Source organism: Cnephaeus nilssonii (assembly GCF_951640355.1).
Source record: "Cnephaeus nilssonii genome assembly, chromosome: 8".
Classification (NCBI taxonomy): Eukaryota; Metazoa; Chordata; class Mammalia; order Chiroptera; family Vespertilionidae; genus Cnephaeus; species Cnephaeus nilssonii.
In genome coordinates, this window is record NC_137079.1 from 100,369,067 (window position 1) to 100,393,675 (window position 24,609).

Here is a 24,609-nt window from a genome sequence, read left to right on the forward strand (position 1 = left end):
CCTGGCCCACCCTCGGACCAGCAAATTTCGCCCGGGAGCACAAGATTAAAACCTCCCCCCTTTTTAATCGCCTGGACTCTGTGTCTTGTTTCCTGCATCACAAACCTTCAATGATATAGCACATAAACAAATGGACAAAAATAATATGATCATATCAATAGATGCAGCAAAAGCATATAATAAAATCCAACACCATTTTGATAAAAACTCGTAGCAAAGTGGGAATAGAGAGAACATATCTCAAAATGATAAAGGCCATATATGAAAAACCTACAGCAAACATCACACTCAATGGGCAAAAACTAAAACCATTTCCCCTAAGAATGGGAACAAGATAGGGATATTCGCTTTCACCACTCTTATTCAACATAGTACTGGAAGTCCTAGCCATAGTAATCAGATAAGAAGAAATAAAAGGCATCAGAATTGGAAAGGAGGAAGTGAAACTCTCATTATTTGCAGATGACATGAAATTCTACATAGAAAACCATAAAGACTCCACCAAAAAACTACTAGATTTAATCAATGAATTTGGCAATGTAGCAGGATATAAAATCAACATCCACAAATTGATGGCTTTTTTTATACACCAATAATGAATTCTCAGAAAGAGAAAGTAAACAAGCAATCCCATTTACCATTGGAATGAAAAAATTAAGATACTTAGGAATAAACTTAACCATGGAGACAAAAGACTTGTACTTGGAAAACTACAGGACATTGAAGAAAGAGATAGAAGAAGATATAAACAAATGGAAGAATACACCATGTTCATGGATTGATAGAATAAACATCATTAAAATGTTCACACTACCTAAGGAAATCTAGAGATTCAATGCAATCCCTATTAAAACATCAACAGCATATTTCACAGATTTAGAACAAATACACCAAACATTTATATGGAATCAAAAAAGACTCCCAATAGCTGAAGCAATCTTGAGAAAGAAAAAGTTTGGAGGAATTACGATACCTGATTTCAAGTTATACTACAAAGCCACTGTAATAAAAACATCCAGGTACTGGCACAATAACAGACATACAGATCAATGGAACAGAACAGAGACCCCAGAAATTGGCCCAAGACATTATGCTCAATTAGTATTTGACAAAGGAGGCAAAAGAATACAATGAAGTCAAGACAGGCTCTTCAATAAATGGTGTTGGGAAAGTTGGACAGATACATGCAATAAAATGAAACTAGACCACCAACTTACACCATACACAAAAATAAACTCAAAATGGATGAAGAGTTAAATGTAGTCATGAAACCATAAAAATCTTAGAAGGAACCATAGGCAGCAATATCTCTGGCAATATGTTTACAGATACATCTCCTAGCGCAAAGGAACTAAGGAGACAATAAATAAATGGGATTGCATCAAAATAAAAGGCTTCTGCACAGCAAAAGAATTCATCAACAAAATGGAAAGGGAGTCCACTCTATGGGAGAACATATTTGGCACTGATATATCTGATAAAGGGTTAATATCCAAAATAGATAAGGAATTCATACAACTTAACAAAAGGAAGACAATCCAATTTAAAAATGGGCAAAGGACCTAAATAGACACTTCTACAAAGTGGACATACATATGGCCAAAAGACATATGAAAAAATGCTCAAAGTCGCTGATCATTAGAGAGATTCAAATTAAAATGAAAATGAGGTATCACTTCACACCTGTCAGAATGGCTACCATCAACAGATAAACAAAGGACAAGTGCTGGTGAGAATGTGGAGAAAAGGGAACACTAGTACACCGCTGGTGGGAATGCAGACTGGTGTAGCCATTATGGAAAACAGTATGGAGTTAACTAAAAAAATTACATATGAAACTGCCATTTGACCAAGTGATCCCACTTCTAGGCATATATATATATATGAAACATCAATCAGAAAGAATGTATGAACCCCTAATATTCATAGCGGCACAATTTACAATAGCTAAGATTTGAAAACTGCCCAAGTGTCCATTAGTAGATGAGTGGATAAAACAGCTGTGGTATATTTATACCATGGAATGCTATGCAGTAGTAATAATGAAGAATATCTTACCCTTTGAAATAGCATGGAGGGACCTGGAAAGCATCATGCTAAGTGAAATAAGTCAGTCAGAGAAAGACAAGTATCACAGGATCTCACTAATATGTAGAATCTAAATAACAAAATAAACTGATGAGTTGAATGGATCCAAAGACATGGAAGCAAGGAATAGAGTGCAGAATCTCAGAGGGACGGCGGGGGAGTGTGGGTGGGTGGGACACATATATAGTACTCATGGATAGGAAGAAGTAATCAACCTAGGACCTTGTATGCATATATGCATGGTCCAGGGCCACAGAAAATGGGGGGTGAGGGCCTGGGTCTGCGGGCATTGGGGGTCAATGTGGACAAAAAGGTGACATATGTAATAACAATAAATAATTGTTAAAAAGAAGGCCAAGAGACATATGAATACATGCTCAAAGTCACTAATCATCTGAGAGATGCAAATCAAAATGACCATGCAGTACCATCTCACACCTGTCAGAATGGCTATTATCAATAAATCAACGAATGACAAGTGCTGGCGAGGATGCGGAGAAAAAGGAACCCTCTTGCACTGCTGGTGGGAATGCAGACTGGTGCAGCCACTGTGGAAGATAGTATGGAGTTTCCTTAAAAAGTTAAAAATTGCCCTAACCGGTTTGGCTAAGTGGATAGAGCATTCGGCCTGCGGACTCAAGAGTCCTAGGTTCGATTCCGGTCAAGGGCATGTACCTTGGTTGCGGGAACATCCCCAGTAGGGGGTGTGCAGGAGGCAGCTGATTGATGTTTCTCTCTCATCAATGTTTCTAACTCTCTCTCCCTCTCCCTTCCTTTCTGTAAAAAATCAACAAAATATATATTTTTTAAAAAGTTAAAAATGGAACTTCCATTTGACCCAGTGATCCCACTTCTAGGACTATATCCCAATAAACTAGAAACACAAATCAGAAAGGATATTGCACCCCTATGTTCATAGCAGCACAATTTACCATAGCTAAGATTTGGAAATAGCCTAAGTGCCCATCAGCAGATGAGTGGATTAAAAAACTGTGGTACATCTACACAATGGAATACTATGCTGCTGTAAAAAAGAAGGAACTCTTACCATTTGCAACAGCATGGATGGAACTGGTGAGCATTATGCTAAGTAAAATAAGCCAGTTAGAGAAAGATAAATATCACATGATCTCACTCACTTGTGGAATATAATGAACATCATAAACTGATGAACAAAAACAGATCCAGAGACAGAAAAGCATCGATCAGACCACCAAACCTCAGAGGGAAAGTAGGGGAGGGTGGGAGTAAGGGGGAGAGATCAATCAAAGGAATTGTATGCATGCATATAAGCCTAACCAATGGACACAGACACCAGGGGGTGAGGGCATAAGTGTGTGTGTGTGGGGGGGGGGAGGGGGGAAATGGGGGGTAAGGACACATATGTAATACCTTAATCAATAAAAAAAGTAATTAAAAAATTAAAAATTGAACTGCCTTTTAACCCAGTGATCCCAATTCTAGGAATGTATCCTAAGAATTCAAAAACACCAACCAGAAAAAATATATGCACCCCTATGTTCATAGTAGCACAATTTACAATAGCTAAAATCTGGAAACAGCCCAAGTGCCCTACAGTAGATGAGTAAATAAAATGCTGTGGTACATTTACATCATGGCATACTATGAACCTGTAAAAAAGATGCACCTTTTACCCTTTGAGAAAGCATGGAGGAATCTGGATGATATTATGCTAAGTGAAATAAGCCAGTCAGCAATAGACAAATATCACATGATCTCATTTATATGTGGAATCTTGTTAACAAAATAAACTGACAAACAATCTAAGTCCAGAGGCATTTAAGCATGACACAGACTGACAGATCTTAGAGGGAGTGGGAGAGGTGGTATGGGAAATCAACCAAAGAACTTATATATATAGCCCCTGGACACATACAATAATGTGGGATGGCCTAGGTTTGGGTGGAAACTGGGTGGAGGGGGGCAATAAGGGAAAAGGTGGGATATCTGTAATATTCTCCACAATAGAGAAAAAAATAAAAGAACAGAAAAGAAAAAGAAAATATAACTCTGCAGATTACTTAAATATTACAAAAGAATAAAGGTACTTTAACCAAGGGATGAAAATTAGCATGTCTAATATCAGGCCAAACTAATATTAGGTAACTAATCCTAATATATAAAAGCCATGGGTCATAACGACCAGTAATGACCGAGGCTCGACCAACCAGAAGTCAGTCCTGCAGTCAGTGCTGGGTTGCCGTGGCAACCCAGCGCTGACTGCTTCCACTGCAGGTGGGATTCCCCAGCACTGACTGCTGAGGGGTCTGTGAATTGGGGCCAGAGAGAGGCCTGAAGAGAGAAGCAGGTACTGATCCGTTGCCTCTGTGACAGCTTTTGATCAGCACTTGCCTCTCTCTTTCTCTCCAAGTCTGGCCAGCAGCAGGGCCTCCATTTCTCTCCAGGCCTCCCCCAGGGCTGCTGATCAGCCCCACCTTTCTAATCAGGCCCCATTGATAGGCCCAGAGAAGCTGACTGGCATAGAAACCAACCAATCAGAACCAAATCTGGGTCAACTGTGAGGAGCCAATGGCTGCCTAGGAGGCAGAGCTTTTCATGCTGACTGGCATAGGAACTGACCAAGCAGAACCAAATCTGGGTCAACTGTGAGGAGCCAGTGGCTACCTAGGAGGCAGAGCTTCTGACTCTCACTGGCATAGAAACTGACCAATCAGGACCAAATTGGCCAGCAGAGGAGGGTAGTTGGGGGCGAGATCAGGCCTGCAGGGGAGGGCCTGATTGGAGAGGGTGCAGGCTGGGCTGAGGGAAACCGCCCCCTCTGTGCACGAATTTCATGCACCAGTCCACTAGTTTAATATAAAGTGAAATGCACAACATCATTTATGTAAAATTCTTGCCAAAATAAGTAAATAATCAGTCATATCCAAATTGTAGGCCTTCTCCTAAACAAGTGATCTAATCAAGTGATAGAATTGTTTGTTCTATTGCTGTGAAAAAATAGCATGAAACATTTTCCAGGCAATGATTCTACGTTAAAAGAAATTGAAAGTTAAGAAACATGATAATAAACAACAATACACGAGCCTTGACTGGAACATAATTTTGGGGTATCCAGGATATCTTTGAGCCAACTGGGGATTATAAGACATATTATTTTATCAATAATAAATTTCTTGGATGTTGTGCTTTATGTAGAAGGATGTCTTAGATAATACATGATGTATATTTAGGGGTAAAGTGTTAATAATTTGTGAATCAAGGTGAAGGCTCTAATCATTATAGTATTCTTCAAATTTTTCTGTAGGTTTGCAATTTTTCAAAATAAAGAGTCGGGAAAAATTTTTAAAAAATGAGAAAATGCTAGAACTTACAAATGAACTGAGTAAAATAACAGAATACAAAATTAGTATTTACAAATTAGTTGCATTTTATACACCAATAATGAAAGAAATTAAGAAAACAATCCCATTTACAATTGCATCAAAAATCCTATATAATAAAGAGGTAACATGCAAATTGACCCTCACACCCTTGCATCACAAGATGGCCACCACCACATCGTCACAAGATGGCCAACCCCGTGTCATAACAAGATGGCTGCCCTCATGTCATCACAAGATGGCTGCCACAAGATGGCCACCCCATGTCATCACAAGATGGCCGCCCCATATCATCACAAGATGACCACTACAAGATGGCTGCCCTCACATCATCACAAGATGGCTGACAGGGGAAGGCAGTTGGGGATGACCAGGCCTGCAGGGGAGGGCAGTTGGGGGTGATTGGGCTGGCAGGGTAGAGCAGTTGGGGGCCATCAGGCTGGCCAGGGAGGGCAGTTGGGGACGATCATGCCGGCAGGGGAGCAGTTAGGCATCAAACAGGCCTGCAGGGGAGCAGTTAGGGGACTATCAGGCTGGCTGGCAGAGTGGTTAGAGGCAATCAGGCAGGCAGGCAGGCAAGTGGTTAGGAGCCAGCAGTCCTGGATTGTGAGATGGATGTCCCAGATTGGAGAGGATGCAGGCTGGACTGAGAGACACCGCCCGCCCCCCCCCCCCACGCACAAATTTCATACACCGGGCCTCTAGTTACAAAATAACTAGGAATAAATTTAACCAAGGAGGTAAAAGATCTGTTCTTAGAACCTTGTAAGATATTGAAGGAAAAAACTGAAGATACAAATAGACACATATATAGTACTCATGGATAGGAAGAAGTAACATAATTAAAATATTACCCAATGCAATCTATAGATTCAATGCAATCCCTATCAAAATGTTATTGGAAATTTTCACAGAACTAGAACAGATAATTCTAAAGTTTGTATAGAAACACAAAAGATGCCAAGCAGCCAAAGCAATCTTGAGAAAGAAGAACCAAGTTTGAGGTATCATGCTACCTGATATGAATCTCTACTACAAGTCTATAGGAATCAAAACAATATGGTACTGGCATAAAAACAAAAACATAAATCAATGGAATAGAATAGAGAGCTCAGAAATAAATCCACAACTATATGTTAAATTAATCTATAACAAAGGAAGTAAGAATGTAAAATGGAGTAAAGCCGAAACCGGTTTGGCTCAGTGGATAGAGCGTCAGCCTGCGAACTCAAGGGTCCCAGGTTCAATTCCGGTCAAGGGCATGTACCTTGGTTGTGGGCACATCCCTAGTAAGGGGTGTGCAAGAGGCAGCTGATCAATGTTTCTCTTTCATCGATGTTTCTAACTCTCTATCCCTCTCTCTTCCTCTCTGTAAAAAATCAATAAAACATATTAAAAAAAAAAAGAATTCACCCACTACCATTTAAAAAAATAAAAATAAAATGGAGTAAAGATAGCCTCTTTTATAAATGATGTTGAAAAAACTGGATATGCAAAAAAAAAGAAACAAAAAGAAATCAGATCATCTTCTTACACCATATATAAGAATAAACTCAAAATGTATTCAAGACATAAATATAAGGCTTGAATCAGAAGTTATAGAAGAAAACATAAGCAGTAAACTCTTTGACTTATGGTCTTAGTAATATTTTTTTTGGATATGTGTCCTCAGAGAAGATAAACAAAAGAAAAAAATAAACAAATGGGAATACTTCAAACCAAAAAAATTGCACAGAAAAGGAATCTATTAACAAAATGAAAGCATAGAAAGAATTTGCCAATGATACATTCAATAAGGGGTTGATATCCAAATAATAAAGAACTCATGCAACCAAAAATTCAAACAAACTGATTAAAAAATGGGAAGTAGACCTGAATAGGCATTTCTTCAAAGAGGACATACAGATGGCCAGGAGACATGAAAATTGCTAATTCACAAAGAAAAATTAATACCACAATGAGATATCTCACATCTATCAGAATGGCTGCTATCAGTAAATCAACAAGGGAATCCCTTTGTGCACTGTTGTTGGGATTACAAATTGGTGCAGCCACTATGGAAAACAGTATAGAGATTTCTTCAAAATTAAAAATACAACTACCAGATGACCCAGCAATACCACTTCTGGGTTTTTATTTGAAAAATATAAAACACTAATTAAAAAATATATGCATCTCTATGTTCATTGCACTATTATTTACAATGGCCAAGATATAAAGAACCTAATTGTCCATTGGTAGACAACTGGATAAAGAAGAAGTGGTCCATATATACAATGGAATATTACTTGACCAGGGAAAAGAATGAAATCTTGCCATTTAAGACAAAATAGATAGACCTAGGGGGTATTATGGAAAGTGAAATAAGTCAGACAGAGTAGACAAATAACATATGATTTCAATTACATATGGAATATCCTATATAATATGCAAATTGTCCCCTCAACCGGGTGCTCAACAGGGAGTTCGACCGCTCGCTATGATGTGCACTGACCACCAGGGGGTGGCGCCTAACATGGCGGGTGTCAGTGATGTGGTGCTGGCAGCGGGTGGCAGTGGAGGCGCTGCTGGCTCCAATGGGCCCAAAAGAGAGCAGGACTACAGTGGGATGGTGGGGTAGGTGAGCGGGTGGCGCCAGGCCAAGGCGGGTGAGAGTTGGGGCCCAATCGCCCTGCTGATTACCCGGCAGATGGCAACCAGTGGGGCTGGCAGGGGGCAGGGCTGCTGCCTGGCTTTCAGGTGCTGAGGGAGCTTGGTAGGGGGGTCCACCACCGATTGATTGCCCTGCAGATGTCGACCAGTGGCCGGCAGGCTCTGAAAGCCCCATCGGGGGCCAGGCCCCAGGCTGGGATGGGGAACTGGGGGAGGGGGGTTGCAACCTCTCGCTGGCTACCTGGGAGCAAGAGTGACAGAAACGGAGGTACAGTGAGAATGTGGGGTGTCTGCCAAGCTCACTCTCACTCCTCCTGCTACCCTTCCCCAGGACACCAGGGCTTGTGCACCGGGGAAGCCCCCACACTCAGGTGCCGGGCACCCATGAGGAGCCCACCCTACACCTGCGTGCCTCTTCCGGGTGAGGCAGGCCACAGCAAGCGGGACTTCAGGGGCCAGTTGGGCTCCCTGTGGGTTCATGCAGGAGCTGGTCTGTGAGACCGGCCAGGAGAGAGCATGCAGCCTGTCCGGCTTCTGTGCAGTGCCACTGTGTGGCCCAGAGCCTCACACTGCACCCCAGCCCACTGTATCAAGCCGCACTCACCACATCTTCCTAGGGGGACTCGGGTGCTGTGATTCAGGCAGAGGGGGGCATGCAGGGGCCAGGGGCCCAGGTGCTGCCCAGGGCCCAGAGGTTAGCTGGGACCTGCCCTTCCAAGCCAGACGCTCGCGCTTCAATGGCAGGCTAGGCCTAGGGACTCTACCCATGTGCAAATGTTGTGTACTGGGCCTCTAGTAAGAAAATAAAGTAAATGAATAAAAAAACAGAATCAAATTCATAGATACAAAAAGGATGGAAGGATGATGGGGTGAAAAAGAGATTAACAGACTGGTAGCCCTGCACATGAATCCATGCACCAGTAGCTCTCTGTGGGGCCTGGCCACACCGCGCCCGCTGTCCAGAGGCTCTCCACGGCCCAGAGGCCCATCTGCGGCCGGGTGCAGAACGCTTGCCTCATCATCGCCAGGGTGATGACGCAAGCGTTCCATGCCCCAGCCTGGCCAGAAGCCCATCTGCGGCTGGGCGCGGAATGCTTGCCTTGTTGCCAGAGTGATTATGCAAGCGTTCCCCATGCCCCTCCCCACCCCCCGGCCTGGCTGCTTTGTGCCCGCTGCTCAGAGGCCCTCTGCGGCCAGGGGAGAATGCTTGCCTTGTCGCCACGGCAATGAAGCTGGCATTCTTCCAGGCCTCTCATGCTGCATGCTCTCAGCGGCCATCCCCCCGGGACTGGGAGACTCTGGTGGGGCTGAGAGGACTGGGCGCTGCCATCTTGTGGCTATGGGCACCACCATCTTTGTGATGAAGTGATGGTTAATTTGCATATTACCCTTTTATTAGATAGAATTGCCAGTTATAAAAACAGTCACAGGGATGTAATATAAAACATTAGGAATCTATATTAATAATAGCCGAGGGCTGTCACGACATAATGGACGACTGGTCACCAGGAAGTGCATGGAGCACCTCTGGGTCCTGCCCCCAAGGCCCACAGGCTCCTATCACAGCAAGGCTGGTGGCCTGGTGGATGGGGCGAGGCAGGCGCAGAGAGCAGGGCCTGGCTGGCAGGCACTGTGGCCCGCAGACAGACAACAAGGCCTGGATGCCAGGTGCCGTGGCAAGTGAGCAGGCCTACAGACAGCAGGGCCTGGCTGCCAGGTGCTGTGGCAAGCGAGCAGACCTGAAGACAGATAGCAGGGCCTGGCTGCCAGGCGCTGGGGCCCGCAGATAGACAGCAGTGTTCTTGGTAACTTGGGTAATAAGAATCCAAGAAGGTGATCTAGGGTTTTTGCACCTCACTCCTGGAGGAAAAAATGAAGGTCCGCTGCTAGAGGGACTAAGAAATGTCATATACTGCCCTGGCTGGTTTGGCTCAGTGGACAGAGCCTCAGCCTGCCGACTGCAGGGTCCAGGTTCGATTCTGGTGTAGGGCATGTACCTAGGTTGCAGGCTCCTCTCTGGCTGGGGCCCAGGTCAGGGCTCATGCAGGAGGCAATCAAAGTATCCCTCACTCTTTCCCTCTCACTTCCACACTCTCTAAAAATCAATGGAAAAATATCCTCAGGTGAGGAGAGAAAGAAGAAAGAAGGAAAGAAAGAAAGAAAGGAAGGAAGGAAGGAAGGAAGGAAGGAAGGAAGGAAGGAAGGAAGGAAGGAAGGAAGGAAGGAGAAAGGAAGGAAGGAAGGAAGGAGAAAGGAAGGAAGGAAGGAAGGAGAAAGGAAGGAAGGAAGGAAGGAAGGAAGAAAGGAAGGAAGGAAGGAAGGAAGGAAGGAAGGAAGGAAGGAAGGAAGGAAGAAATAAAGAAAGAAAGAAAGAAAGAAAGAAAGAAAGAAAGAAAGAAAGAAAGAAAGGAAGGAAGGAAAGAAGGAAGGAAGGAAGGAAGGAAGAAAGAAAGAAAGAGAGAAAGAAAGAAGGAAAGAAAGAAAGGAAGAAGGAAAGGAAGAGAGGTCATATCCTATGAAAGAGACATCTTGAAAATGCCTAAAGAAAGTTGTCATTTTTTTTTTTGTGGTGAAGGGACTGGATTCTGTGTTGATGAAAATACCTTGGTGGCTGCAGTGGCTGGCAGTGGCAGCAGCAGCGGGATGATGGGGGCGGCGCTTTCCCCTGATCAGCCTGGTCACCTCCTGCAGAGGGAGGCCAGACTGTGGCTTAGGCCTGCTGTGGCCTAAGCTGTCAGTAGGACATCCCCTGAGGGCTCCCAGATTGGAGAGGGTGCAGGTCAGGTTGAGGGACCCCCCTCCCATGCACAAATATTGTGCACCAGGCCTCTAGTATAGTTAATAATATTGTAATGCTTCCGTATGGTGTCTAGTGAGTACTAAACTTATTGGGGTGATCACTTAGTAAGCTATATAAATATCTAATCACTATGTTGTAAACATGAAATTAATATAATGTTGTATGTCTATTATAATAAAAAATGATAAAATATTTAAAAATTAAGTAAACTTGAAAAAAATTATATTTCATTTGCAATTATATAAAAAAAGAATAAAATACCTAGGAATAAATTTAACCAAGCAAATAAAAGACCACTCCACTGAAACTATAAGACATTAATGAAAGAGATTAAAGAGGATATAAACAAATGGAAAGATATTCTATTGCCATACATTGAAATAATTTATATTGTTAAAGTCCATACTAGTCGATGAAATCTACAGGTTCAATGCAATCCCTATTGAAATTCCAATGGTATTTTTTCACAGCAATAGAACAAACAATTCTAAAATGTGTATGGTATTACAAAAGACACCAAATTGCAAAGTTATCTTGAAATAGAACAAAACTAGAGGTGTCATGGTGCCTGAAATAAAACTATACTGCGAAACTATTGTAACCAAAACAGTATGGTATTGACATAAAAACAGATACATAGGCCAATAGGACAGAGTGGAATACTCAGAAATAAACCCACCCATATATGGTCAATTATTTTACAATAAAGTAGCCAAGGATATAGAGTGGGAAAAGGGCAATCTCTTCAATAAATGCTGGTGGAAAAACTGGAGAGCTACATGCAAGATAAGGAAACTGGACAATTCTTACAGATACACAGAATGAAGTAAAAATGGATTCATGGCTTGCTATAGCATGGATGGACCTGGAGAATATTATTTTAAGTGAAATAAGCCAGTTGGAAAAAGGCAAGTATCATATTATTTCACTTGTATGTTGAATCCAATGAACAAATAAACTAACAAACAAAGTGGAGACAGACTCATGGATACAGAAAACAACTGACAGCTGTCACAGGGGAGGGGATTGGAGACTAGGTGAGAAGGGTGAAGGAATTATGCAAAGGGAAAAAAAGATTCATGGACACAGAGTCTTTGGTGATTGCCAAAGGGCAGGAGATTAAAGGGAGATTAGAAAAAGGTAAAAAGGGGATAAACTGTGATGGAAACAGAATTGACATGAGGTGGTAAACACATAATACAATATACAGATGTTGTATTGTAAATTGTACACCTGAAACCTGTATAATATTATTAATCAATGTCACCTCAATAAATTCAATATAAATAAAAATAAATTTTGGAAAAAGAGACTTAAATGTAAGACCCGAAACTGTAAAATAAAGAAGAAAACATAGGTAGTAAGCCCTTTGACATGGCTTGGCAGTGATTTTTTGAATATGACTCCAAATGTGAAGGCAACAAAAAGTTAAATTTAAAGTGGGATTACATTAAACTAAAAACTTCTTTCTGCACAGCAAAGGATACCATCAACAAAATGAAAGGGCAACCTATGAAATGGAAGAAAATATTTGCAAATCATAGATCTGATAAGAAGTTAATGTTGCAAATATATAAAAAACTCATAACTCAATAGCAAAAAAATGCCAATCTGTTTTTAAAAAATGGGCAGAAGATCTGAATAGATATTTTATAAAGAAGGCATACAAATGACCACGAGGTACATAAAGGGATGCTCAATATCACTAATAATCAGGGTAATGGAAATCAAAACCACAATAAGATATCTCACACATGTTAGAATGTATATCATCAAAAAGACAAGAAATAGCAGGTACTGGTGAGGATGTGGAGAAGAGGGAACCTGGTACACTGTTGATGGGAATGTAAATTGGTGGAACCACTATGGAAAATGGTATTAAGCTTCTTCAGAAAATTAAAATTGAAAGTACCATAAGATACAGCAATTCTACTTCTTGGTATTTATTTTCAAGAAAAAAACTAACTTGAAAAGATGTATGTACCCCATGAACACACACTGCAACATTCTTATTTATTTATTTATTTATTTACTTACTTACTTACTGAGGCCCAGTGCACAAAATTCATGCATGGGGGGTGGGCAGTGTCCCTTAGCCCGGCCTGCACCCTTTCCAATCTGGGACCCCTCAGGGGATGTCCAACTGATGGTTTAGGGGCATTAATTCCAGCCATTAGGAAAATCACACAGAATGTCCTTGACATACAAACAGTGTGGTTTTATGAGTAGTTTTAATAATAATGGCCATTCTTTTTAAATAATATCTGCTTGCATACAATACAGCTGGTACTATGTGAATTCAGAATGTTAATATCACAAAATCATAGAAGGTTGTAGTGGAAATAACTTTGAATTGTCTAGTCCAAACTTTTATAAATATTGGAATTCCCTTTTCAAAGATTTTGAATGCTTTTTGTCCTAAGAAGCTTAATCAACTTTTGAGGCAACCCATTTTCTGTGAAAGGACTGGGGGACTCCAGCGGCACCGTGCACCTGCCACCCCCGCTTGGGGCTGAAAGGACAGGGGGACTCTGGCACCGCACGTGCGCCTGCCGCCCCCGAGACGGGGGGCCTCTGGCGGGGTTGAGGAAACTGGGAGCCACCATCTTGTAGCTATGGGCACTGCCATATTTGTGATGGTGTGACGGTCAACTTGCATGTTCCCTCTTTATTAGATAGGACTTTTTATTTCAGAGAGGAAGGGAGAGGGAGAGAGAGATAGAAAAATCAATGATGGGAGAGAATCATTGATTGGCTGCCTTCTGCACACCCCACACTGCTGATCAAGTCTGCAGCCCAGGCATATGCCATGACTGGGAATAGGACTGTGACCTCTTCGTTCATAGGTCAATGCTGAACCACTGAGCCATGCTGGCTGGGCTGCAGCATTCTTTACAATAGTCAAGACATGGAAAAAACCTAAGTGTCAATAGATTTTAAAAAATGAGGCATAGTCAGAGAAAGATAAGTATCACATGATCTCACTCATATGTGGAATCTCAAGAACAAATAAACTGATAAACAAAATAGATCCAGAGACACAGAAACCATGAACAGAATGACAAATCTCAGAGGGAAGAGGGGAGGGTGGGTGTGAAGGGATACTATAATATTTTTAGCAATAAAGATAAAATGTGGCATATATATACAACACAATATTATTCATTCTAAAAAATAAAAAGGAATCTTGCCAATTGCAGCAACATGCATGGCCCTTGAGGGCATTATGCAACATGGAATAAGACAGAGAAAGAGAAATACCAAATCATCTCACTTGTGTGTGGAATCTAAAGAGAAAATAAAGCTCATCATAATATATAAAGAGTCAGGGTCTGTTACAACCTAAATGACCAGATGGATGACCGAACACCAGGCTAGGGTCCCCGCCGGCGTGGCGGAAGTCAGTTCTGGGTCCCGGCCAGCCAAGGCAGCAGTCAGTCCTGGGTCCCAGCCACCCAAGGCAGCAGTCAGTCCTGGGTCCCGGCCACCCGCGGTGGTAGTCAGTCCTGGGTCCCAGCCACCCACGGCAGCAGTCTGTCCTGGGTCCCGGCTGCCCGCCGTGGCAGTCAGTCCTGGGTCCCGGCTGCCCATAGTGGTAGTCAGTCCTGGGTCCAGGCCACCCGAGGCGGGAGTCAGTCCTGGGTCCCGGCCGCCCATGGAGGCAGTCAGTCCTGGGTCCCAGCTGCCCATGGTGTGGCGGCAGGAGGGGGCTGTGGGAACGAAGCCATGCTACCATCGAACTGTCCTCTAGGTCCCTCCCCCGACCCGCAGGCCTGGGGAACCAGAGCCATGCTTCGATGGGACTGGACCCCATCCGAGGGGTCCCAGATTGTGAGAGCATGTAGGCTAGGCTGAAAGACACCCCCCCCCCCACAAGTGCACAAATTTTCACGCACCAGGCCTCTAGTAAATACAGAAAAGAGATTTATGGTTACCAGAGGCAGGAGGTAGTGGGTGGGCAAAATGGGTAAAACAAGTTAAAAGACACAAACTTCCAGTTATAAAATAAGTAAGTAATGGAGATGTAATATACATCATGGTGACTATAATTATTAATACTGTTTTACATATTTGAAAGCTGCTAATAGTTGTAAATTATATAGTACTTACTAAATCTTAAAAGTTCTCTTCAGGGAGAAAAATTTTTAACTATATATGTTGATGGACATTACCTACACTTATTGTGGTGATCATTTCCCAATACATATAAATATTAAATAATTATGTTGTACATCTGCAACTAATATAATGTCATATGTCAATTAATACATCAATAAAATATTTTTCTGTACTTTTATTTTTCCCCATATGCATTCTAGAGCAATCATATGGGAAAGAATTTTTTGCAACAAAAAAAATTGAAATAAAGTAATCGTTAATTCTATTTTAAACTTTAAAAATTAAATCAATCCATACTTTCTTTTGACATTAATATAAATAGAGGGAGAGGGAAAGGGAGAATGCAGATAAGCATTTACAGTGGATTATTATTAGTTCTGTTTTGACTGACATTCAAAATACTGGCTTCCTTTATAAGAGCAATCAAATTTAAAATAAAACTTCTGTATTTATTTAAATATCTATAATAATAAAAGCATAATATGCAAATTGACTGAACGACCAAACAGCAGAACAACCATCCGGATGACCTTCTGGACAACCACGCTATGACATGCACTGGTGCCAGGCCAGCCAAGGCAGGTGCAATGTGATTGGTCGGGGGCCCCGCCATTGCCCCACGATAGCCCCACAGAGGGAGGCCCAGGTCACCCGGCTGGTGGTGCTGTGGTGGGTGGGCAGGGTTTCCCTCTGTGGGGTGATTGATCTGGGGGCCCCATGATCAAATGCCCTATGGAGGGAGGTCCAGGCCACCCAAGCGATTGCACTCCACTCCTGTCGCCCATAGAGGGAGGCAACAGGTGACAGGGGAGGGGGGACAGCACCACACAGATGGCAAGCAGTGGCAGCGGCAGGGCCAGCTGCCAGCAGACAGGGGAAGGAAAGCTCCAATAGGTCCTGATTGCTGGCCAGGCCTAGGGACCCTACCTGAGGGGTCTCAGATTGTGAGAGGGTGCAGGCCAGTGTGAGGGACACCCCCACCCCCTGTGCACGAATTTCGTGCACTGGGCCTCTAGTACAATATAATTGTTTGTTAAACTAAAAACTAAAGCAACATTTAAATATACATGTAGGATATTATCTAAGTTTAAGGTAAAAACATCCTGAGTTTCAGATTAAAGTCTTTTGACTCTTATCCAGCTTTTCCTGAACCAAAAGACTCATCATACCAATTTCTTCCTCTTTCATGTACCATGAGGAAAAATTCAGGAGGGAAAAGGAAAATATTCAAGTACTGGAAGTCTTATCTCTTAGTTTATTGATCCCATTTTACTCACTAAATTAATCACGGACTTTCTTCTTGTTCTCTCTTTCCTCAAAGGAAAGAACAAATTATTCTTGAAAGGAAACATTAGACCCTTTAGGTCCTTTTTCTATTCAGAAGGAAGGATTACCTCTCAAAAACTTATTTCCCTCAGGAAGAGTAGTCTAGGATACCCCCTCCTCTTGGAGGGGGTGCACCTCTAGGAGGGGGTGCACAGAGATGCCCGTAGAACTTAATTTTCCACATATGTATACCTTTCTAGTTATTTATTTAACAGCTTTGTCTGGTTGGTTTCTTTGAAAAGTGAGTTTGAACACTGAGATTAATTTTATAAAACATAACCTTTAAAAGCAACATAAAACAAACCAAAAAAGGAAATTAAATTTATTAAAATGGCTTCAATTCTTCACCATAACATTTTAAAAGTTTAATCAACTAATGGTAGGTGGCAAGGTAAGAAAAACTGCACAGAGGGAGAAACCACACAGGTGTAATTCCTACCCTTTAAAAATATTAAATTGAGGACGTCAGGAATGGTGGCATGAGAGAGCACCTTGTCTTCTTCCCTGAAATTTCAACAAGTTAACCAACTACAACTCAACAAGAAGTCATTGCTCGACACAGTTACACACTTGAGAGACCCTTGCATTGAAAGATTTAGAGGTGGATAACCAAGGATAAAGGGTGGGGGGGGGGGAGGGAGAAAGGGAGGAAAGTGCAGACAGCCCACAGATTCAGCCCTGCAGCTGGAAGCTCATGGCTCGGCTGGGAGAGGGGAGAAAATCAGTGGTAGCAGGCACTCCCTTCAGCTAGGAGTGACAGGGAGCTGACGGGGTGCAGCACAGCAGGACAAGGGCCGCAGGGTCATGCTGCCATCCACTGTCGGGCTTGCAGTGGTGTTTCAGACAAAGAAATGGAACCACAGAGCTCTGCCACTGCTCGGACTCCAAAAACTCGCTTCCCATTGCCCTTGTAATCACGTCCAGGAGTCTATTAACTGTAAACCAAGAAATGTTTCCCTCTGTGATTAATCCCCAGGAGGGGTCCTTGGAGTGGGACCCCACAGAGGCCTTGGTGGTCAAGTATAGGAGATCACAGAGGTCAACAATCTTGAGATTCTGCAACATCTACTGGCAAATGGTAGAAAGGCCGATTCAGCAAAAGCTACATGCCTAGCCAAAGGAGAATATCATATATCATAAATAATCATGGTAATGAGGATGATCATAAAGAAAATTAAAATCTCCAGAAAGCAAGCTGGAATACATGAAAATATGTGATATAAATGACAGAGATTTCAAGTTTGCAGTTCTGAAAATACTCAATGAGATGCAAGAAAATAAAGAAAGGCAATTCAATGCACTCAGAAAACAAATCAATGAACAAAAGGAGTACTTTACCAAAGAGATTGAAACTTTAAAAAAGATCCAATCAGAAATTCTGGAAATGAAGCATGCCATAAAGGAAATTAAGAGTGAACTACTGAGCATAGAAAACAACCAACCAGCTGGAGGAAAGAATTAATGATATCAAAGATAGGAATCAAGAAATTACACAGAGGGGTGGGGGAAAGAAATGATACAGAGGGAAGAATAGAGAGATCTGAGAATAAAGAAAAATGAAAGAGCTCTATGAGACTTAGCTGAGTCTATCAGAAAAAGCAATATTAGAATTATAGGTATTGTGGGGGAGGAAGAAAGGAGAAGGGAATGGAGAGAACTAGATCCTCAAATCCAAGAAGCAAACAAAAACACTTAGTTACCTCAATCCACATTCACAGAGGATAGAGAAATGTTACAAGATAAGGGGGGAGAAAGGCATATTTTACAGAGAGTAGAGGAATGTTGCAAGATAAGGGGAAGAGGAAGAGGGGGGCACCAGGTGGGCTTTGACCTTTGAAACTGATATTCTGCAGAAGAATGACCAATTAGGAAAGCATAGGGGTCATAAATTAAGGAAGGGTCCAATTATAAAGGGTCATGTTCAGACAAAGAGCTACAGCCTTTATAAATCTGGAGACAAAGAATCTCAGAATGGGTTAGATTTTTTTCCCATTTGAGAGAGAGAGAGAGTGAGAGCAGGTTTTTCCCATTTGGGGTCCCCTCCCTAGGGGAAGTTTGTATATGGTTCCAACAAACTTCCAAATTTTTATTTAAAATCTTTTAGTCCACGAATTTTATTCTTCAAATTTCATAGGACAAGAACCCACAGGAAGAGATGGGAGATTTGACTTTGGGTGGTGGGCACACAGTGCAATATACAGATCTTGTAACAGAAACCCGCACCTGAAACATATATTTATGTTAACCAATGTCAGCCCAATAAATTTAATAAAAATATTAAATTAAGAAAGACAAATTGTTTGATACAGCCAACTTGAAACTTAATCACACCATAAAATCAAGTGTAAAATTAATGTGCATGTGGTATTTTTTACACTGTCTTTTTTTTTTTTTTGTCTAGAAGTCTGTGCTTTATGTTCAACTGCCTGGAAAGAAGAATACTTTTCAGGTATATTAGTACTTACCATCATTTTTGTCAGGGATGATTGTAACCCAAGCTCCTGGGAATTCTGATCCAATTCTACCACCCATAGGCATGCTCAGAAGGACATGGAATGTCTCTTCCTCTTCATACAAGGAGTCATCAATCACAACAATCCGACACATTTTCTCACGCTCATGTTTGTTAAAGCGGATGACACTGGTGTGGTCCTCAGGCCTGGATATGTAATCAGAATAGGACAGCACTGATGTTGGAACAGTTCCGCTTGCTGTTCCTTGAGGCAGAGAAAATACAAAAGATGTTTTATGTAGAGTATATCACAAGATCACAAGGGTATTTCAAAAAATAATTTTCACATGCAGCATTTCAATGGTCAATTAATATGTATTAACACCCCTAGAAAGTGCAATAGCACTTATATGTTCTAGTATCACACATTAACTTCACAATGGTTTCAAACAGATGATAAATATTAAGTTTCAAATGTTTTCTCTACTTTCTTCCAGTGGTCTTTTAGAAAAACACAATATTACAAAATAATAGCTCCTATTATACAACTGCTTACTGTGTGCAGATAAAGTACCGAGTGTTTTACAGGCATTGCCTCATTGATCCTCTCAACCATTCTATTCTATTGGGTTTTATGCATTTGGTAATCTAGGCTTATAGGTTAAACTATATAACCCAGAGCTGAAGGCTGATCCTGAAGGCAATAATTTTAATCACTATTCTCTACTACCTGTCAATGCATATACATTAATAGAAATTTTAAAGATCGGCTCAGATATCAATAGCATATATGACTTTTTCTGTTGCATCTTTAGAAAGTCTACTTATTTTCCAGAATATTAATGAATATTAAGTGATATTATGAATATATTAATGAATATTCTGTATTAATTTTAATTATATAAAATCACCTTACAGAGGATACTTAACCATGAGCAAAATAAATATTCTGAAATTTGATTGCAATGAGTTTCAAACTAGTATGAAATTAGTTTTCTTCTATAAGCATGATTTCTTTGCTTCTTTTTGTTTTGTTTTCTCTTTTAATAATTACTACCTTCTACTTCAGCAGCCTTGGGGGGGTGGCGGGCGCGGAGAATGAGGGACCTTCAATTTCTTATAACCCACAAAGCATTGAAAAGTAGAGTAAGCAAACCAAGTGAAAAAAATATGTTTGTGTAAGAGGCAGCAGAGTCCTTCCAGGTGCTCTTAGAGTTCTCAAAAGTGCAACGGTGAAGGAATATTTCTGGATAACTGCTTTTTTTCTATGGAAATTATAATTATAAAGTATACCTCTCATGGCATGATGTTATGTTGCCAACACGTTAAAGACACTTATTTTTATCTTGGGGGGCGGGTATTTCCAGCTACCTTGTTGTGTATAACAGATCACTATCAACTCCTGGCTCACGTCTCCACTTCTCCTGATGGGAATGAATAGTTCACCAACATCTTCCTCAATGGAGTATTCAGACTGGGGAATAAATACAGTTGGTTCTAAGGAGAAAACACAATAACAGCCATTGTTTTTAATCTCTGAAACAATCCTATGCAAATTAAAATTTCTCTAATGATTGATTTCCCCCCTTGGATATTCTTTTAGAAAAATATAGTGTGAGGGGAAGGAAGAAGGAGAGGGGACAAGTTGTTATACAGCATGCAGGCCTTGGACTAGTGAATTCTTAACTTAGAAATAAAAGCCAACATTGCTTTTATCTACATTAATTATTTTTTCTCAATTAATAAGTGCTGGTGATATGCTTCCTTTAAAATCCAACTTCGTTCTTTTGGCACTAATCAATACCTTTCAATTAAGTAGTCAAATTTTAGAGTTGGAAGAGATCTAAGATGGCATTTTTTCTCACCTTTTACTTTATAGATGAGGAAACTCAGACTCATAGAGTGGAACTTATTTGTCAAGGACTCTTCCTGGTAAGACAGGATTAAAACTCAAATCTTGCTAAGTCTACTATATTTGTTTTTCTAACCCCAAATGTGTTCATTTTAAATAACTAAAAAATAATAATCCACTGTTCAACACTTGTTTTCTTGGTTTGTTTGTTATTTTTAAAATAGTAGTTCCACCTATCAGAAAAATTATATATACCCCTATGGTCATAGCAGCATTATTTTCAATAGCTAAGATCTGGAAACAGCCAAAGTGCCCATCAATAGATGAGTAGATAAAAAAGCTGTGGTACATTTACATAATTGAATACTATGCAGCTGTAAAAAAGGATCTCTTACCTTTTGAGATAGCATGGATGGACCTGGAGCGTATTATGCTAAGCAAAATAAGCCACTTGGAGAAAGACAAGTATCATATGATATCACTTATATGTGGAATCTAATTAACAAAATAAACTGATGAGCAAGATAGGTCCAGAGACATAGAAGCATGGATCAGGCTGACAGATCTCAGAGGGAAGGGGGGAAGAGGGTGAAAAGAGATTAAACAAAGAACTTATATGCGTTTATGAATAGCCCATGGGCACACACAATAGTTAAATGTAGGCTGGGGTGGGTGGGAGCTAAGTAGATGGGGGAATAAGGGGTGAAAATAGGGGACATCTGTAATACTCCCAACAATAAAAATAAATTTAAAAATAAAGACAATGAAGTTTGCCTCAAAAAAACTATAGCATTTCCTTTAGAATTTATTAATGTATTCATCTGGCACAAGAAACAAGTTTGTGGTTTATTTCTTCCCCTGGAGAAATAACAATAATACATAGTATACAACATTATATTTATACTAGTGACTCGGTGCACATTTAAAGGAAATTAATTAGAAGGTGGCCAGCTGGGAGGAACTGGGCGAGATGGGCTGGACATGCCCTGGGGCCAACCTCCCGCTGTTCCTCCCCAGCCGGATGCACCTGGGGCATCTGTGGAGTGAGCAGGGTCCCTCTGGCAGGTGGGGTCCTTCAGCCTGGCCTGTGGGGATTGAGCTGAAACTGGCTCTCCAACATCCCCTGAGGGGTCCCGGAGTGCAAGAGGGAACTCTGCAAAGTTGCTGAGTTGAGTGTCTGCCCCCTGGTGATCAGTGTGCGTCATATCTACTGACCAGTCGGCGGGTTGGCCAGTTGCTTAGCCTTTTATATATATAGATAATAAGATTCAATAATTCATTTTAAGGTATATGAAAGGTACACTAAATAATAAAAATGGTATAAATTGTTGAAAAAACAACAACACTGTTCCATATAAAACTACGTTTAGTTCAACAACACATTTAGTTCAATAGTTTGACATGATAACCCCCAAACAGATTATGTTGGTATTTGCCAGGGAGTCTGTTTCACTGGAAGTCTCATATATACACAGAAAATGGTTTGTGTTTTATTTTTTAAAAAAGTAAGCCACACTGCTTCTGATATTACAAAAAAGAACACTGGAATGGTGAACACAGGCCCTCGAGGTCCACGTTCCATCCTTCTCCACCCTGCCTTATGCCCCTGGAACTGACTAATGGGAACCACATCCAAGTTTCCCTTGTGCTCTGGCTTTTGGTTTGGTCAGCCAAAGGGGAACACAGCAGAACTCAGAGGACTGTGCAAAAGCAAAGAGAGGTTGGCATTCATTCTTCTGGTTCCCCTCAGGATTCCTGTGGGAGGCGACCAGCGGGGTGATTGGGGGTGGCCCAGGCCTGCTCTCCAGCCAGCCCCGTCCCCCACCGCCGCAAGTTGCCTCCCTCTGTGGGGCAATGTGGGGCAATCCGGGGGTCCCCACTGGCACCTGCCTTGGCTGGCCTGGGGCCTGAGGGCTGGGGGCAGCTCCTGCATTGAGCATCTGCCCCCTGGTGGTTAGTGTGTTTCATAGCGACTGGTCATTCCGCCTGTTGTTTTGCTATTCAGTCGATTTGCATATTCGGCTTTTATTATATAGGATTCATTTATCAAACATTGATTGGGTGACTTCTACTTGCCAGACACTGTATTAAAAATAGGGGATATTGAAGAAAACAAAATCCCTAGTCTCATTCTCATACTAGTTGGGGATGGAGAGGAGAAAGAAAATAAACAAACATAAAATAAAATATGTATTATTTCAGGAGGTGACAAATGATATAAAGAATATAGAATATGCTGAGGGGGAAAAGAGAGGGCTGAGGCAGGGTATGTTCATGAGTTGTCTGTGTTATTTAGGGGAGTCATGGAAAGTATCTCTGATAGAGGAGTCACATTTGAACTGAGATTGCAAGGTAGTAATGAGAAGCTTTCTGTGAATAACTTAGAGAATTCCAGGCAAAGGGCTGAAAAGTAAAAAGGGCCTCAGGCCAGGTTGTGTCAGGTGTGTACAAGGAACAGGCAGGAGTAAATTGAGTGTTCAGAGTAACCTAGGCAAGAAGGAAAGGGTAGGACATGGGGACAGAGAAGGAATGATGGGCTGGGTAGTAGGCAGATTACCTGGAGCTTTCAGGACAATTGGAAGGACTTTGTAATTTACTTAGAGAAAGATATTGTGGAAATAAAGACCAACCAATGGGATTGCAACAAGTGAACTATTTATTCAGTTACTATAGCAAAGGAGTCAGCCACCATTAATCTTGTATTTGGCAGAAACTCAAAGGTAGACAAAAGAATGAGAAAGCTTTAGAGTGAATTAAATAAAGAGAAGGCTCTAAGTGTGCCCTGAGTACAGGCTATTGGCACAGGGAAACTGTAAGAGGACTAACTAGGAGGCAAACATTCTTTGCAAGTAGTTGGTCTTAAGTTGAAAATAGGGACAAAAACAAACAAAGCTGTCAGTAACTGATCAAGTCCTGACCATTTTGGGCTGATTGCTACAGAGGTTGTGGTTTGGTTCCCCAGTTGCTGTAGGTTGTGAGTCAAAGTTGTATTTTTAATATGTGGTCTCTCCTATGTTTATATATCCAGGCTCTCTCTTTAAAAGCGTAGAAAGGCTTTGAACATGGGGGTGCTATAAAATGACATATTTTAAGAGCATTATTTTTGGCTTTTGTGACACAGACCTTAGGGCCCAGGAGTTGAAGCAGAGTCCAGTTAGGAAGCTTTACAAATATCCAGGAAAGAGAACATAGAATATTGGAGCAGGTGATGGCAGTGGATGTGATATAATAGGGTTATCTGCAGGTCATATAAAGGAAGAGCCAAAGAGTTTTCTGATAGATTGGCTGTCGTACATGAGTAAACAGGAGAATCAAGGATGAATCCAAGTTTTGCTGTCTTGACCAACTGGAAAGATAAAATTGCAATAAAGAGATGCGGGGAAGACTGTGGAGAATCAAATTTAGAGCTGGAAATCAAAAGTTTTGGACATATTAAAATTGAGGTATATTTTACATATCCAAGCTGTAATGTCAAATTAGCCAAGTGGGTATATAATTCTGGATTTCAATGGAGAGGTCTAGATTGTAAATATAATTGGGAGTCACTGGGATGCTGATGATTTGTAAATCCACGAGTCAGAATAAAATCACTTAGCGAAGGATTACAGGTAAAGAAGACAATGGATCCAGTGACTAACCGGGGCATTTGGAGATCAGGGCAATAAAGAAAACTGAGCAAAGGAGGTTGAGAAGGGTCTCAGTGATGGTACTGGAGTCAAGTGCAAAAGCATTTTAATAAATAGAAAGGGATGACCAGTTGTCTCAAATGCTGCTGACAAGTTAAATAAAGTAAAAACCAAGATCATTAGATTTGGCAAAGAGGAGTCACCAATTATCTTCACCAGAACTGTTTCAGTGAAGTAAAGGAAATAAAGATCTGATGGAGTGGTAGGAGAAAACTGGAAGACAATAGATGTAGACATTAGTTTCAAGTTTTGCTTTAAATGGGAAAAAGTGG

At 41.3% G+C, this 24,609-nt stretch overlaps 1 protein-coding gene across 2 annotated transcripts in view; it reads right to left on the reverse strand.

Annotated features, from left to right (window-relative positions):
• Positions 1 to 24,609, reverse strand: part of FREM2 (FRAS1 related extracellular matrix 2) — a 337,043-nt gene that overhangs the window by 134,065 nt on the left and 178,369 nt on the right. For both annotated transcript variants that reach the window (XM_079779003.1, XM_079779002.1), the window contains 2 exons: positions 20,171 to 20,296; positions 18,813 to 19,064 (listed from right to left, as the gene is read on the reverse strand). In XM_079779003.1, coding sequence (XP_079635129.1) covers positions 18,813 to 19,064; positions 20,171 to 20,296 — 378 coding nt within the window. The remainder of the gene's footprint in view (positions 1 to 18,812; positions 19,065 to 20,170; positions 20,297 to 24,609) is intronic.